General features: G+C 52.2%; 8 protein-coding genes across 8 annotated transcripts; 3 read left to right on the plus strand and 5 right to left on the minus strand.

Annotated features, from left to right (window-relative positions):
• Positions 1-877: 877 nt before the first annotated feature.
• Positions 878-2,230, plus strand: M436DRAFT_54100 (uncharacterized protein; the record flags this gene model as incomplete). The annotated part of the gene is made up of 2 exons (XM_013568835.1): positions 878-1,953; positions 2,056-2,230. The coding sequence occupies 2 exons, from the start codon at positions 878-880 to the stop codon at positions 2,228-2,230; spliced, it is 1,251 nt and encodes a 416-aa protein (XP_013424289.1).
• A 728-nt stretch (positions 2,231-2,958) lies between these two features.
• On the minus strand, positions 2,959-3,783 carry M436DRAFT_66578 (uncharacterized protein; the record flags this gene model as incomplete). The annotated part of the gene is made up of 2 exons (XM_013568925.1): positions 2,959-3,718; positions 3,773-3,783. 2 exons carry the CDS (start codon positions 3,781-3,783, stop codon positions 2,959-2,961), a joined length of 771 nt encoding a protein of 256 aa, XP_013424379.1.
• Positions 3,784-4,430: 647 nt separating this feature from the next.
• On the minus strand, positions 4,431-4,754 carry M436DRAFT_54240 (DUF1242-domain-containing protein; the record flags this gene model as incomplete). The annotated part of the gene is made up of 3 exons (XM_013568863.1): positions 4,431-4,457; positions 4,508-4,589; positions 4,645-4,754. Coding segments are annotated over 3 exons (219 nt in total), but the record flags the coding sequence as incomplete, so codon positions are not given.
• Positions 4,755-5,160: 406 nt separating this feature from the next.
• Positions 5,161-5,570, plus strand: M436DRAFT_26975 (TFIID-18kDa-domain-containing protein; the record flags this gene model as incomplete). Its single annotated transcript, XM_013568803.1, has 2 exons — positions 5,161-5,218; positions 5,275-5,570. Coding segments are annotated over 2 exons (354 nt in total), but the record flags the coding sequence as incomplete, so codon positions are not given.
• A 457-nt stretch (positions 5,571-6,027) lies between these two features.
• Positions 6,028-7,945, minus strand: M436DRAFT_84773 (asparagine synthetase; the record flags this gene model as incomplete). Its single annotated transcript, XM_013568980.1, has 4 exons — positions 6,028-7,446; positions 7,503-7,651; positions 7,710-7,849; positions 7,920-7,945. The coding sequence occupies 4 exons, from the start codon at positions 7,943-7,945 to the stop codon at positions 6,028-6,030; spliced, it is 1,734 nt and encodes a 577-aa protein (XP_013424434.1).
• An 880-nt stretch (positions 7,946-8,825) lies between these two features.
• Positions 8,826-9,851, minus strand: M436DRAFT_54301 (uncharacterized protein; the record flags this gene model as incomplete). The annotated part of the gene is made up of 3 exons (XM_013568876.1): positions 8,826-9,471; positions 9,525-9,711; positions 9,770-9,851. The coding sequence occupies 3 exons, from the start codon at positions 9,849-9,851 to the stop codon at positions 8,826-8,828; spliced, it is 915 nt and encodes a 304-aa protein (XP_013424330.1).
• A 631-nt stretch (positions 9,852-10,482) lies between these two features.
• On the plus strand, positions 10,483-11,656 carry M436DRAFT_53925 (VAMP-associated protein; the record flags this gene model as incomplete). The annotated part of the gene is made up of 6 exons (XM_013568806.1): positions 10,483-10,522; positions 10,581-10,651; positions 10,707-10,729; positions 10,781-10,839; positions 10,894-11,009; positions 11,063-11,656. The coding sequence occupies 6 exons, from the start codon at positions 10,483-10,485 to the stop codon at positions 11,654-11,656; spliced, it is 903 nt and encodes a 300-aa protein (XP_013424260.1).
• A 618-nt stretch (positions 11,657-12,274) lies between these two features.
• On the minus strand, positions 12,275-12,765 carry M436DRAFT_15100 (RNA-binding domain-containing protein; the record flags this gene model as incomplete). The annotated part of the gene is made up of 2 exons (XM_013568791.1): positions 12,275-12,683; positions 12,737-12,765. Coding segments are annotated over 2 exons (438 nt in total), but the record flags the coding sequence as incomplete, so codon positions are not given.
• Positions 12,766-12,998: the final 233 nt, after the last annotated feature.

A 12,998-nucleotide genomic window follows, 5' to 3' on the forward strand; every position in this document is an offset into this window, starting at 1 on the left:
TCACGTACGAACAGGAAGAAAATCGAAGAGGGACTGGTCGGCTGGAAGAATTTAATAGAACAACGTGGTCAAAGTGGCATGGCGGGAAATTGGTGGGGCATGAGAAGCTGCGACCGGCCGCCGAGCAACGAGTCCGGAGAGAACTGGAAGGTCCATGTTGATTCAATCCTCGCCCATTGAACACCTTGAGCGACGAAGTCGAGTACAAAGCCTGTTGAAAGGGGGTTCGAATGTTATACGTTCACCCGTATCTACCTTCTACCCTGACAGGAATACAAGAGCCTCGATAGATAGATGGAGAAAAGTGCCGATGTTCTGATCTGCCATTCAACGTCATTGCGAACGTCCATTGCATATGGGAACCGGTGGGGTCAATAGGCGCTGCCGACGACATGGACTTGTTTTATCATGAATCGGCTTTGATGTTCAGGAGACAAAGAATCTCGGGTGTCGATTGGAGTTCGTACTGGTAGATGCATCTCTTGTATGTGAATGTAATTGCAGTGATACTTGGTTCCCAAGCGTCTGTGTTGGACACTGACAGAAGCTGACCCTTTTGGCCAATCCGAGCCTTTCGGTCAGGGTGGTAACATGTTACGACCATATGAGCCACGTCCGTGTATCTGAACAGTCTAACGTATCCTTGGCAGTTGTAGCTACCTGACATGGTCTTCCAGAAGAGATAAGCTATCGATGGAGACAGGGTGGTACCGGCAGCCATGTTTCTCGGAACTCGGCCATCAAGCGCCGATGTGTCGCGGCAGAATCGGCGACTCAGGGCGGTGAAGCTCAAAAATATCCCGGACGCTTTCATGAGACCCAGTGATCGTCTTTGGACCCGAACAAGCACTTTCTTACTACACAACCCACCGTCAAAATGGCCGCAGCGAGTGACAAGGCTCGATTCTACATGGAACAGTCGGTTCCCGAACTCCAGGAATACGAACGCAAAAACATCTTCACCCGCGAAGAAATCACTTCGATAGCCCGCAAGCGCTCCGAATTTGAACACCTGCTCAACACTCCCGGCGCTGCCACCCCTGCCGACTACGCCCGCTATGCACTCTACGAAATGAACCTGGACTCGCTGAGGAAGAAGCGCTCGAAGCGCTTGGGTGTCAAGGCTACATCTTTTGCTGGTCAAAAGAAGATCTTCTTCGTCTTGGAAAGAGGCGTGAGGAGGTTCCAGGGAGACATGGGCTTGTGGATGCAGTATCTCGAGTTCTGTCGCAAAGAGGCGGCAAACAAGAAGTTGGCAAAGGCTTTGACGCAGTGCTTGAGAATGCACCCCATCAAGTGGGACATATGGGTCTGGGCCGCAAAGTACTATTTCGAACAGCAGGCCGATATGCCGACAGCGCGCAGTTACATGCAAAGAGGTCTGCGATTCTGCAAGAGGGAGAGAAAGTTGTGGTTGGAGTACGCCAAGCTGGAGATGCTCTACGTCGCAAAGATTGCCGCCCGACGAAAGATTCTGGGTCTGGATATTGAGAGGACGGCAAAGCAGATCGACTCGACGTTAGACGCAGATGCCGACATGATGGCCCTGCCAGATGTAACAGCAGACGAGATCAAGCCCGAAGGCGCCCCCGAACCGAAACAAGCTGTCGACGAGGAAGCGCTCAAGAAACTGGCTGCCTCACCTGCCTTGAACGGCGATATTCCCCGTATCATCTTCGAGACTTCGATGCGCGACTTCAACGACCCTACTATCGCCGAGCAATTCTTCGACGTCTTTGCCGGCTTTACAGATGTCCCCTGCACCAGCAAGCTGCTACAACACATCATCGATTACCTCTCCAACCAGGAATTTGCTACCAGCAAGATCAGCATGCACATCTGTCTCGCCAAACTCGAACTACTGGACACAAACACCCAGGAGGCCATCGAGGCCGCCGAGTTCCCTCTCAAGCTCGCCAAGGCCCTTTCTGCACTCAAGAAGGCTATGGGCGAGTCACCCAAGCTCAATGCCGATCTGGCCGACAAGGTCATCGCACTTTTACTGCCATACTTCAAGTTCGAACTCGATGAGGATATCGAGAGAGTCCTTAGAAGTGCTGTTGCACAGTACATTCGTGTCCTGAGTCAAGGTAGCTTTGATCGCGTCAAGGCTGTCGTCAAGAGACAGCTCAAGGCCGGCAATGAGGACGAGGCTACCCTTCTGATCGAGATTGCAGGCAAGGCCAACCCGATCCAGAAGGCCCAGCTCGAGGCTCTAATCAGCTCGTGATATCAATCTGAAAAGATGATACTAGAACATGGAAACGAAGCACATAATCAGCGCTACCTCTTTTGTGCCGAAAAGGCAATACTACTAGCCTCTATTGCTAGACAGAAAGCTACAACTGATGGCGCTCTGCCCGCTAGCTCTATTCCTCTGCTTGGGGGACATGAATTCTGCAGAGAAATCAGCAGCTTCGCGGCGTCGAGCTGTTTCCCATTGCTGCCAGGAGCACGTCAATGGAACGGTCACAAAGAGATGTGTGTCACGCACGGAGTCAAGAACGACATAGTCCGTCCTGGACACTACCAAGGAGCAGCAGAACAGCCTCAGAGGATTAGGCAAACCGAAGAAACTACCATTGTCTTTGTGAATTTCAGTTCTACACATTACAGAGACATGTTGCACGGGGGGGACTGCTACACTGACGAGAGTGGTTCATTATGTAGGCATTATATCGAATTCCTATATACCTTTCGCACGCGATATCATTAGTGCTCTGGTACGATATGAACCCTCTTCTTATCTGAACTTTTCCTCATGTCCAGTGCGGTCTCATGCTGTTTTGATAAGTCGTAGCATTGTGGCATCTCATCGTCCTCGAATTTGAGGAGAGCCGCATCCATCATGTGCTGATGACTGATGTTTCGCTAACCCGTCTCCAATCTTAGATATGGTGTTGGAGTTCTGTGAGCGCTGGTGGCTTGCATACTGATTTTGGTGGATCCGATGGCTGTTCAGTCGATGAGAACTCGAACAGTTTGTGTCGGTGGCTCGATTTTACACTTCTTGCTTGGAGGCTGCTGGTTTGGTGTAGAAGCCGGAGTATATGTGTTCTTGACGAGAGATGAGCAAGGCGGTGCGTTGACGTTGTGTTTGTGCGCAAAACCACAGACTGTGGTTGGATTAGTATTCAAGAAGCTTTCCAGGAATCTGCGGGACGTAGGTTTGAAATTCCTGTAGATACCAATGATCTCCGCCAGGAATTCTGGGTGCCAGTGATCAATCTTCTTGTCCAGCCGATGACCGTGCCACACCTCATCTGTTGCTAGAACGGAGCGTAGAAGGACGATCTCCGACGACTTGGGCATGTTGTAGACACAGTTGATGGTATCAAGACTCGCAAGTCCATGTGTGACCAGGTAGCTCAGAAGCATCGAGATAGCATCATTCTTGAGCTCGCGGACATCCCTCTTGTCGGCGAAGACCATTACCTCGGCAATGTGTAGGCCAAAGTCCTGTGGGTCATCGAGTTCCTCTTCGATGTCTTGAGAATCGAGTTGCCCTTGATAAAGCCACGTGACATAAGTCTGAAAGATCGAGGGATCCTCGTCGTCAAGATGGATGGTCTGCGTTTGACCCTCGATAAATGGCCTATTTAGAGCAGCCTTGAAGTATGCGGACGAGTTGCAAAGCAGTGCCTTTGGTATAGTAAACACGCCAGCATGTGGGCCTCTGCCAACTCTGATGGTGGCAGGACGACTAGAGATAGAGTCCCTGTTGATTTGTTAGTACTTTGAGCCGCTTTGGATATGCACGTCGATAGCATACCTGAACGACATTCTGCCTTCAGCCTCTTGTGGCAATATCAGTCTGCGGTTGATTCTTGCCAAGGACTTTGGTCGACGATTGAGGAGAAAGTGTGACCTGTGGTCACAACATATATCGAGAACTGCTACGAGATGATGATTGAAGGTATCTTGAGGGAGAAGAAAGTGCGACCAGTAATCAATGTGTGTATCGAGAAGAGATTGTGTGAAAATATGTTGGGAAAAGGTAAGTTGAGAGAGGAAGGATGCCCAATATATAGAGGTTGGATGTGAGAGACTGAAAGTCGGAACCCATGCAACGAATCAAAAGTAGCGGCGTGAAGTGCGGAAGTGCTCCAATCGTCACTGAATCCTAAGGAGTGGTAGCAGTGGTTCAGAAGAAGTGAGGGTAGACACTGGCCAGCACCAAAAATGCCGGGAGGATCAAATGGAATGGGAAAATGACATGTGACTGGCCGTCAATCTGGCGGCCGCGTGAGCCAAAAACCTACACGAAGCATAGATACCTACTACAAGGTCCAGAAGTAAAAACACGAGAGGCAAGAGAGACGAAAGAAACGAGCAGATCATAAATTCATAAGGCCGCTGGTATTCCCCCTGATCCGGTCCTGCCTTTTGCGACACCAACTCCAGACTCCACGCCTCTAGAAAATGCACATCTATGCCGATCCGATAAAGATCCTGCCCTGTTGGAAGTTAGAAACGCTATCACGATGGGCAACAAGGAAATATTTACGGCCATGACGACGCAGCAGACGCTGATGTACGGACTCAGACGTTCGCCAATACGTGCTGCTCTCCAGAATACGGAGGTGAAACTTGATTGAACATCAGCAAATGTTCAGCACTCGATACCAGGGAATATCAAGATACCCGTCCTTGTGCTTGTCCATAATGGCAGGGAAGACGCCATGTGTGTAAGAGCAGGTGCATATGAAGAGGAGGATGACCAGTAACAGAGACTGGAAGTTGAAGAGGGCAGACTACCAACAGTTAGCATGATTTGATCACTATGATTTGAGGATATCCTTTGATGATACCATTTTGATTGTCGCTGACTTTGTTCGTCGCGTGTTGTTTATCAAAGTACACCACGAGGTTGCAAGGTGTATGGATGGAAGTGCCCTCGGCAACATCCGAGGCCGCTGCTTTCCACCTTGAAGGGCTAGGTATGATCACGACTTCCTCAAACACGACAGTGCTCAGTTTGTGTGTGAGGTTAATCGGGTCCTCGTCTGTGTCAATACCGGCCTCTCATACACCGACATCATCAGTTCGCGAGAGCAATACCGGCCTTCTATAATACATTCACCCCTCGGGAGCAGCATACATCAAACACGCAATTGTCCACTCCACTACACCTACTCCACCCATCTTCTCTCACACGCCATGGCCGAACCACGCATGCGCCTTCGCCAAAAAGGCCAACAATTCTCAAATCCAGAACGTGTGTCTACCTCTTGCAAACCATCGCCAGCCCACCACTAACAAGCCTCACCACAGTCGCTGGCCTCCTCGAAGCATTCGGCGACACCCAACCACTCCCCGCGACCCTCACAACCCTCGACGAAATAATCACAGACTTCATCATCGAGACCTGCCACAGCGCCGCAATCTGCGCATCCTACTCGCGCCGCCAAAAGATCAAGGTCGACGATTTCAAATGGGTCTTGCGCAGGGATGCAAAGAAGCTGGGCAGAGTGACCGAAATCTTCTTTGCTGAGAAGATTCTGAAAGACAACAGAAAGGCTTTTGATATCGGTACGGGAGAGGGCTTGGTGCAGGGAAAGAAGGGAGCTGTCAAGGAGTTAGGCGTTGAAGAGGAAGGTGAAGAGGGTGGCAGGAAAAAGAAGAAGAGAAAGACGGAAGCTTAGAGGGATAGCAGGGAAGCGAGCTCTGTCACATCGACTGATGCTATGGAGCGAGGACGGGCTGCTTGTTGATCTGGGATTGCTGGATTTAGCGAGGCGTTCACGGGCAGAGATGATGCAAGGGGAACATGGGAAGGAAAGCAGAAGACACTGCGACATAAGACATTCATGACGATCACGAAATACAGAAAATCACCTCGACACAAAGACTGCAGCTGACTTCATGAAAACGGAAAAGTAAATCTTGACTCGTACATAACTGAGGTCTATAACTTCGTCCAGGAGCAGACGATATCCCTTTTTTGCCTGTCGTGTATTCCAACGCCTTCAAATCTGATCATCATGCATCTCGCTTGCTACTCAACGATATCTCTTTTCTTCGTGCTTAAGCGGCGTGCGCGTACTTTTGGGCGTGAACGCCGATAGCACGGCCACTGGGATCCGTCTGCTTGGACCACGTCGGTGTCCATCTCATGACGGTCGATGCGCAGTAAGGGGGGAAGTGCTCGTCGAACATGCATCTGTACCAGTATGCCTCCTTGGTGTCGGGGATGTCGTCTCCCCACTCGGGCTTGGGGTTCTTCATATCCTCGTCGCTGACGTGCAGCTCGGCCGTGTCCTTGAGTCCGTCAATCCAGCCGTAGCCAACACCGTCACTGAACTGCTCCTTCTGTCTCCAAAGGATGTTGTCGGGCAGGTAGGGCTTCTCGCCGGGCTCGTCGGATGTGTCGAATGCCTTGCGGATAATGTACTTCTCGATGTGGTCCTTGTCAATCAGCTTGGCCTCAGGGTCGATGCTCATCGAGTACTCGAGGAACTCCTTGTCCAGGAAAGGCACTCTAGCTTCAAGACCCCAAGCCGAAGTCGACTTGTTGGCTCTCAGACAGTCGGCCAAGTGCAAGTTGCGCACTCTGCGGACAGTCTCCTCGTGGAAGGCCTTCTTGTCGGGAGCGTTGTGGAAGTAAAGGTAGCCACCGAAGATCTCGTCACTACCCTCTCCGGAGAGAACCATCTTGATACCCATAGCCTTGATCTTTCTGCTGAGAAGGAACATGGGAGTTGAAGCACGGATGGTGGTAACGTCGTAGGTCTCGAGGTGGAAGATGACGTCCGATAGTGCGTCAAGGCCCTCCTGAATGGTGAAAGTGAGGTTGTGGTGCTTGGTGCCCAAGAACTTGGCGACCTCGAGAGCGGCTTTACTGTCAGGAGCGCCAGGCAGACCGATGGAGAAGGAGTTGAGCTGAGACAGAACAGGAATAGTGTTGAGCTTGTAGTCCTCGTCAATTCCAGCCAGCTCCTCCTCGGCGTCGACACCACCGTTCTGCTCTTGTTGTGCGTTGTATGCAGCCTGCAGTCTAAGAGTCTCTCTCTGTGCGATTGAAGCAACCAAACTGGAGTCCAGACCACCGGAAAGAAGGACACCGTAGGGAACCTCGGCCATCAGACGCTTTCTGACAGCTCTCTCGAACTTTGTGCGGAGGGTCTTGAGGTCGACGGGAGTGGTGGGAATGTTGGTGGGCTCCACCAGCCACTTGGGGGTGAAGTACTGGGTGATCTTGTCGGTGTTGGAGTCATAGACGTGGCCAGGAGGGAAAGCAATGATGTTGTCGCAGACGGGGTGGAGGCACTTCAGCTCCGAGGCGAAGTAGACAGCACCAGGGGTCTCGCTGGAACGGCCCATGTAGAAGGTTGTGACACCAATGGGATCTCTGGCAGCAATTACTCTGTCCTGCTTCTTGTCGTGAAGGACCCAGGAGAACATGCCGTCGAGGAACTTGGGTGTGTCGATGCCGTGCTCCATGTACTACAAATTTTGTCAGTTGACGTCCTGATGTCCGCTTGTTGCGAAAGGCTTCATACCAGAGGAATGATGACCTCGCAGTCAGAGTGGGTCTTGAAATCGTAGGGCTTGCTGAGGTGTTTGCGCAGGACCTTGTGGTTGTAGATCTCACCGTTGACGGCAAGGGCAATGCTGCCATCCTCGTTGAGCAGAGGTTGAGCACCCGAGTCTGAACGACACGTCTTAGCCATGGCTCGCGTGCATGTTTCCTCAGCTTCTTTACATACCAACACCGACGATACTCAAACGCTCGTGAACCAGGATAGTGTTGTTGGAGGTGTGGTTACCGCTCCAATCGGGACCACGGTGGCGGATCTGCTTGCCCATGCGCAGGGCAGTGGGCTTGAACTTTTGCACATCGGGATGGCTGTTGAAGTGTCAATATCTGGAGAATTGAGGGGCACGCGATTCGAGCTGCCTCGAGGAATGAGACATACCTGTGGCAGGCAAAGATACCACACATCTTGGGCAATGAATGGATATGTAGAGGGGAAGGAAGGAGAGAGGCAAAGTGTCGAGGCGCGAAAGATGCACCGCTGTAATCAGCAACCTGTCGACCTTTGACTCACCAAAGCTGGGCGGACTTCAATAAAATCAGTGCCACCAGCGATTACCGCGCGCCCGCCAACACGGCCCAGACGTTGACCGACACCGGCCCTGTCATTATCACCGCCCGCCGCCGCTTCTGCCCCCGGCTTTCTCCCTGCCAAATCAAACTCGTTAGGTAAGACGACTGCGCTACATGGTAATTGTTTGAACTAATAACCAGATAGGCCGTGTATAACCAGTTGGTGCTCAAGCTCAGCTGTCGCCCAATGCGCCCTGCACATCACCAACGCCCTTCAGGCTCATCGAATTCCCACGGTCGTCTCCGTCATGTCACATGCATATTCACATGCATACATACCTATAAATCCCGGCTACCAGGGTCACTCCGCAACAAGTAATTTCGACAATGCTCTGTGACCACTGACAAACATATGATATATCTCCGTTTCAAATAATGCAACCTGTAAGGAGGCCACTTATACTTGCAACGTTTGACACCGGATTGTCGTTGTTCGATCCTTGAACAAACCTTTTGAGGTGTACAGGCATGCTCATCTCAACGATCGTATTTAGGGAGTGACAGTCCTCCCAACTGTCGGTGATCCGTCACACCTCAGTTGCGATTGGTGGTATATAAGCGCATTGTGATAGCATTCATGACAAAATTCTTTCTTTGGTGAGCCATGCTGCTGTTTGCCAGTTCATATCGACAGTCTCCCAAGCTAACTTGTCCCAAATGCCCCTTTCCGAACGCCTCGCCAAATCGTGTTGCATCGAGTGCTGAGAGTATCAGCTCATCTGACAACCAGGGCAGCACTTGGTACCAGGCCAGCCTCCTTCAGTGTTTGGCCAAAGTCTGAGCTGTCGTAGACCTTCTTGGGAAAGTTTTGGACAAATTCGCTGACCTGAACACCAGGATCCTGGCTAAGCGCTTGCGCAACCTCGAAGAGTGTTGTGTCGACCGGGAATGTCTTCTGGACGGTGCCAGCGGATGTTTGGAGTCGTAGTCTTGCCTCTGTGTAGTTTCCAGCAGTCTTTGGCACGGTGGGCTTTGCGGCAGGTGTAGGGTCGGCAACAACAGCGGGCTGACCAGCACGAGCAGCCTTCTCTCTCTCAGCCTTCAGGCGTCGTTCTTCCTTGTCAGCAGCGATCTTTGCCTGAATACGCTTTTTGGCTTCGACATCAGCCGCCTTCTCACGCCTCTTAGCCTCCGCTTCTTTGATTTGTTCCTTCTTGGCCAGATCCTCCTTGATGTCTTGTTGCTCCTTTGTTGCCTTGCGGCGAATCTGATCGTTGCGCTCCTTGTCTTTCTTGTCTTGTTCCGATTGACCAGCACGTTTAGCAGCGAGCTTTTCACGCAATTCTGCGAGCCTTGCGGCCTTCTCCTCTTCGGTCAAAGGTGCGATCTCTTCGGTGGACTCTTCAAAGTTCTGGTGCTCACTGGAAGCGAAGGTTAGCATATGTGCTGGGGCGGGAGCAGCGAGGTCGCATACGTCTTGTTGGCATGGAACTCTGCTTGAGCGGTTGATCTGAACTTCTTGCCACAGTCTTTACAAAGCAGACTTCTGGCTTGTTCGCCCGGCTGCAATGACAGGGGTGACTCTTCCTCGCCTCCGTCCTCTTTGAGTTCTTCGATGGATTTGTCGGCGTTGTTGCTAAGCCAATCGACGGCAGCTCCTACTAGTGGGATGTGAGTAAGACTGATAGTAAGATAGCTGATATGAACAGGGTCACGCACAGTTGCCTGCTTTCTTCATGGCGAGGGTGGCCTTTTCACGGTCGAAGCCCATGTCGACAAGGTTGTTGATATCTGAAGACATGATGGACGGTACTTGAGAGTTATAGTCGTTGGAGATGAGTTCGCAGAGTTGTGTGACGACAAGACCAAGTGGAAGACAGCACTAGTAGATAGATAGAGGAGATGCTCAAGTGTGGGGAGTGAAAGTTGTCTCAAAGAGTGAAGCCGAAATGGCACGTCATGCCTCACTGGATGCTAAAGTCCGAGATCTGTGACTTCTGCCCCTTGCAAGCGGATGCGGAGCTATCAAGATGCCCAGCTGTGTCTAGACGATAGCCGGTCCATAACACGCTACCGATATCGTGACCGTCAATGTAATTCCTGAATTGTTAGAGCAGCTGTGCACTTCTATAGCTACCTTATTCGCGTGACATAGTTTTGTGCAAAGCGTCATGTCATGCAGAAGTGCACGGCCTCATCCAGACTCCAGGAAGTGGGAGCGAGTTGCAGCAGCGACGGCCGGACGCGCTTGGAACGTCGCTTCCGTCATTAATCCCAGTCAGTCCCTGGTGCCGTCTTCCTGCAACTTCCTACGTCTTGGTATACCACCTGCGACTCCCACCACCCCATCATCTCGCAATCACAACCTTGCCCTTTCTCTCGACCGCAGCTCTCTCCTTCTCCACCCCTCGCCCGCGCCGCCCTCGTTCACCATGTCTGTCGAGCTGGACCCCGTCGAGCTTGGTTTCAAGCGTGCGTAGTCAAGTCTCATCCACCACCCAGTCATCCTTCTGACTCGCTTGCTCAATAGGCCCCTTCACCCACGAGGTTGCTCAGGTCCTCCGTCTGTACAACAAGAACTCCGACCCGGTAGCTTTCAAGGTACCGCCCTCCTGATCTGAGGCTCCCATATTCGTGCTAATCCCAGCCTCGTCAGGTCAAGACCACCGCCCCCAAACAGTCAGCCTCCCTGCTTCCCCATCCTTATCCCAAACACTAATTCTCTTCCAGGTACTGTGTCAGACCAAACTCTGGCCGCATTGAGCCTGGTCAGGATGTTGAGGTCCAAGGTACGCTGCGCACGTGGCTCTTTGCTGCAGACATAGCCAACTGACCATGTCCAGTCTTGCTGCAAGCCATGAGGGAAGACCCTCCTCTTGACGCAAAGTGCAGAGACAAGTTCCTCGTCCAATCAGTCGCCATCTCGGCCGACAAGGAATACCCTAACGTCTCTCAAATCGTGCGCTCCATCTCGCTTCCGCACTAGCATACAATGGACTGACCGTCAAATAGTGGTCCCACATCGAACAAACCGCCAAGTCATCGATCCAAGAAAAGAAGATCCGCGTCGTCTTCCTGCCTCCAGAGGGCGTTGCCCACTCTGACGCTGGCGGCCACATGGACGATTCGATCGCTACCTTCAACTCTGCCAACTTCAACTCTGTCTCACCTCAACCTCAAACCCCTCAGCGAGGCGCCGATGTAGGAGCTGTGGGTGCCGTCTCGCGTCCGGAGGAACGTCCTGTCGACAACAAGAACCTTGGTGAGATTGTCCAATCAGCAGGCAACCCAGCCACCGATAGATACACCACCTTTTCCGACTCCACGACCACCCAAAGCTTTATGAACTCTATCCCCACCTCGGGCGAAGACGTGAAAGCCAAGCTCGCCGAAGCTCAAGCCACCATTGCCCGAATGAGCCAAGAAAGAGACGAACAAGGGTTGCGCCAGAGAAAGACTGATGCAGTCAACCAAGATTCCAAGGAGAGAATTTCTGCTGGCACAACCGGCTTGGGTGTGCAGAAGGCACCTGCTGGCGGAGTCCCCGTCCAGATCGTTGCCGGACTTTGCCTTCTGTGTTTCTTGATCGCCTACTTCTTCTTCTAGGTGTGATGAGGAAAGTGGCTGTGTCGGAACACGCATAGCATGCACACGCCAGCGACGCTATCGGTGTCGCATCACTACTAGACCATCACATCGACCCCGGAACTGCACGCGCTTGGGGCTTGGAGGTGGTTTTCTGCACTGTCCATCAAGGACGCCATTAATGCTTGTGACTGAGTGACGATTCTTCTTCTTCTGGGGGCAGAGCGCAAAATGGAGCCTATGTTTCATCTGTACCAATTCATTTGATCCAACTATCTTGTCAAGTGCTCGTTCCTTTTGACGTCTCAATTTAGACGAACACCTTGAAAATAGATTGCCGCTGCGTACAAGTAGCCCGCGAATGTGGGCTGCGCCATGACTTGAAGAATTAACGCCTCAAGCTAACCCAATGACCTATGCCGAAACCTTTGCCTTCTTTGATCCCTTCTTGCCATCTGCCTTGGCCTTGACGCGTTTAGCGCCTGCCTTCTCCACAGGTGCCGCCTTCTTAGTCTCCTCGGCTGCCGGTTGCTCTTCTTGCTTGTCCAGAACAGCGCTGACATCGGCGAGCAGAGGTGCGGCCTCGGCCTCGCGGGTCTCCTTGGTAGGTACCTCCTTGACATCGCGCAGAGAGGGCATCTGAAAGTCGTAGCCCAGCTCCTTGAGCTGTGCGGCCTTCTTGGTTCTGGCCTCGGTCTCTCTTTCGATCCTCTTCTCCCAGCCCTCTCTTGTGGTACCTCTCTTCAACATGCCACCCTCGATCTTGTTGCGCGGCATGACCTTGAATCTGCCACCCTCACCCTTCCACAGCTTCTCGTGAACTTGCTCGGCGGGTATACGTCTGACCTGCAGAAGATGGCCGAACAGCAAGTACTTGTCCATGGTCTTTGCTACAATCTCGGCGACTGCGCCGGATCCGAACTCGATGAAGGCGTAGTGCTTTGAACGGCCGGTAAGCTTGTTGCGTGCCATTCTCAAGTGGGTGATGTCGCCGAACTGGCTGAAGTACTCGCGCATCTGTGCCTCGAAGAAACCGTGCGGCAGACGTCTATGATTTATGTTAGTCACGGCAAGGGAGGAAGTTGGCACGAGATCGCATACCCAATGTAGATGACGCCAGGGGTGTTCTCCTCGTCTTGTTGCTGTGCATTCTTCAATTGCTTGCGAACCTCCTTCATGTTGGGCACAGCAGGAAGCTTGTCCAAGGCAATGCCGTCGTCTTGTGGGTCATTCTCATCGTCGCTGCTCTCAAAGCCAGCGAGCAGGGCAGCGGTCTGGTCATCCTCCTCAGCCTCGGCCTCGCTGTCCGTCTCGTTGGCGAGAGCAATTTCCTCCTCCTCAACAGCAGGCTTGGAGGCAGCCT

This window comes from Aureobasidium namibiae (genome assembly GCF_000721765.1).
Source record: "Aureobasidium namibiae CBS 147.97 unplaced genomic scaffold scaffold_17, whole genome shotgun sequence".
Classification (NCBI taxonomy): domain Eukaryota; kingdom Fungi; phylum Ascomycota; class Dothideomycetes; order Dothideales; family Saccotheciaceae; genus Aureobasidium; species Aureobasidium namibiae.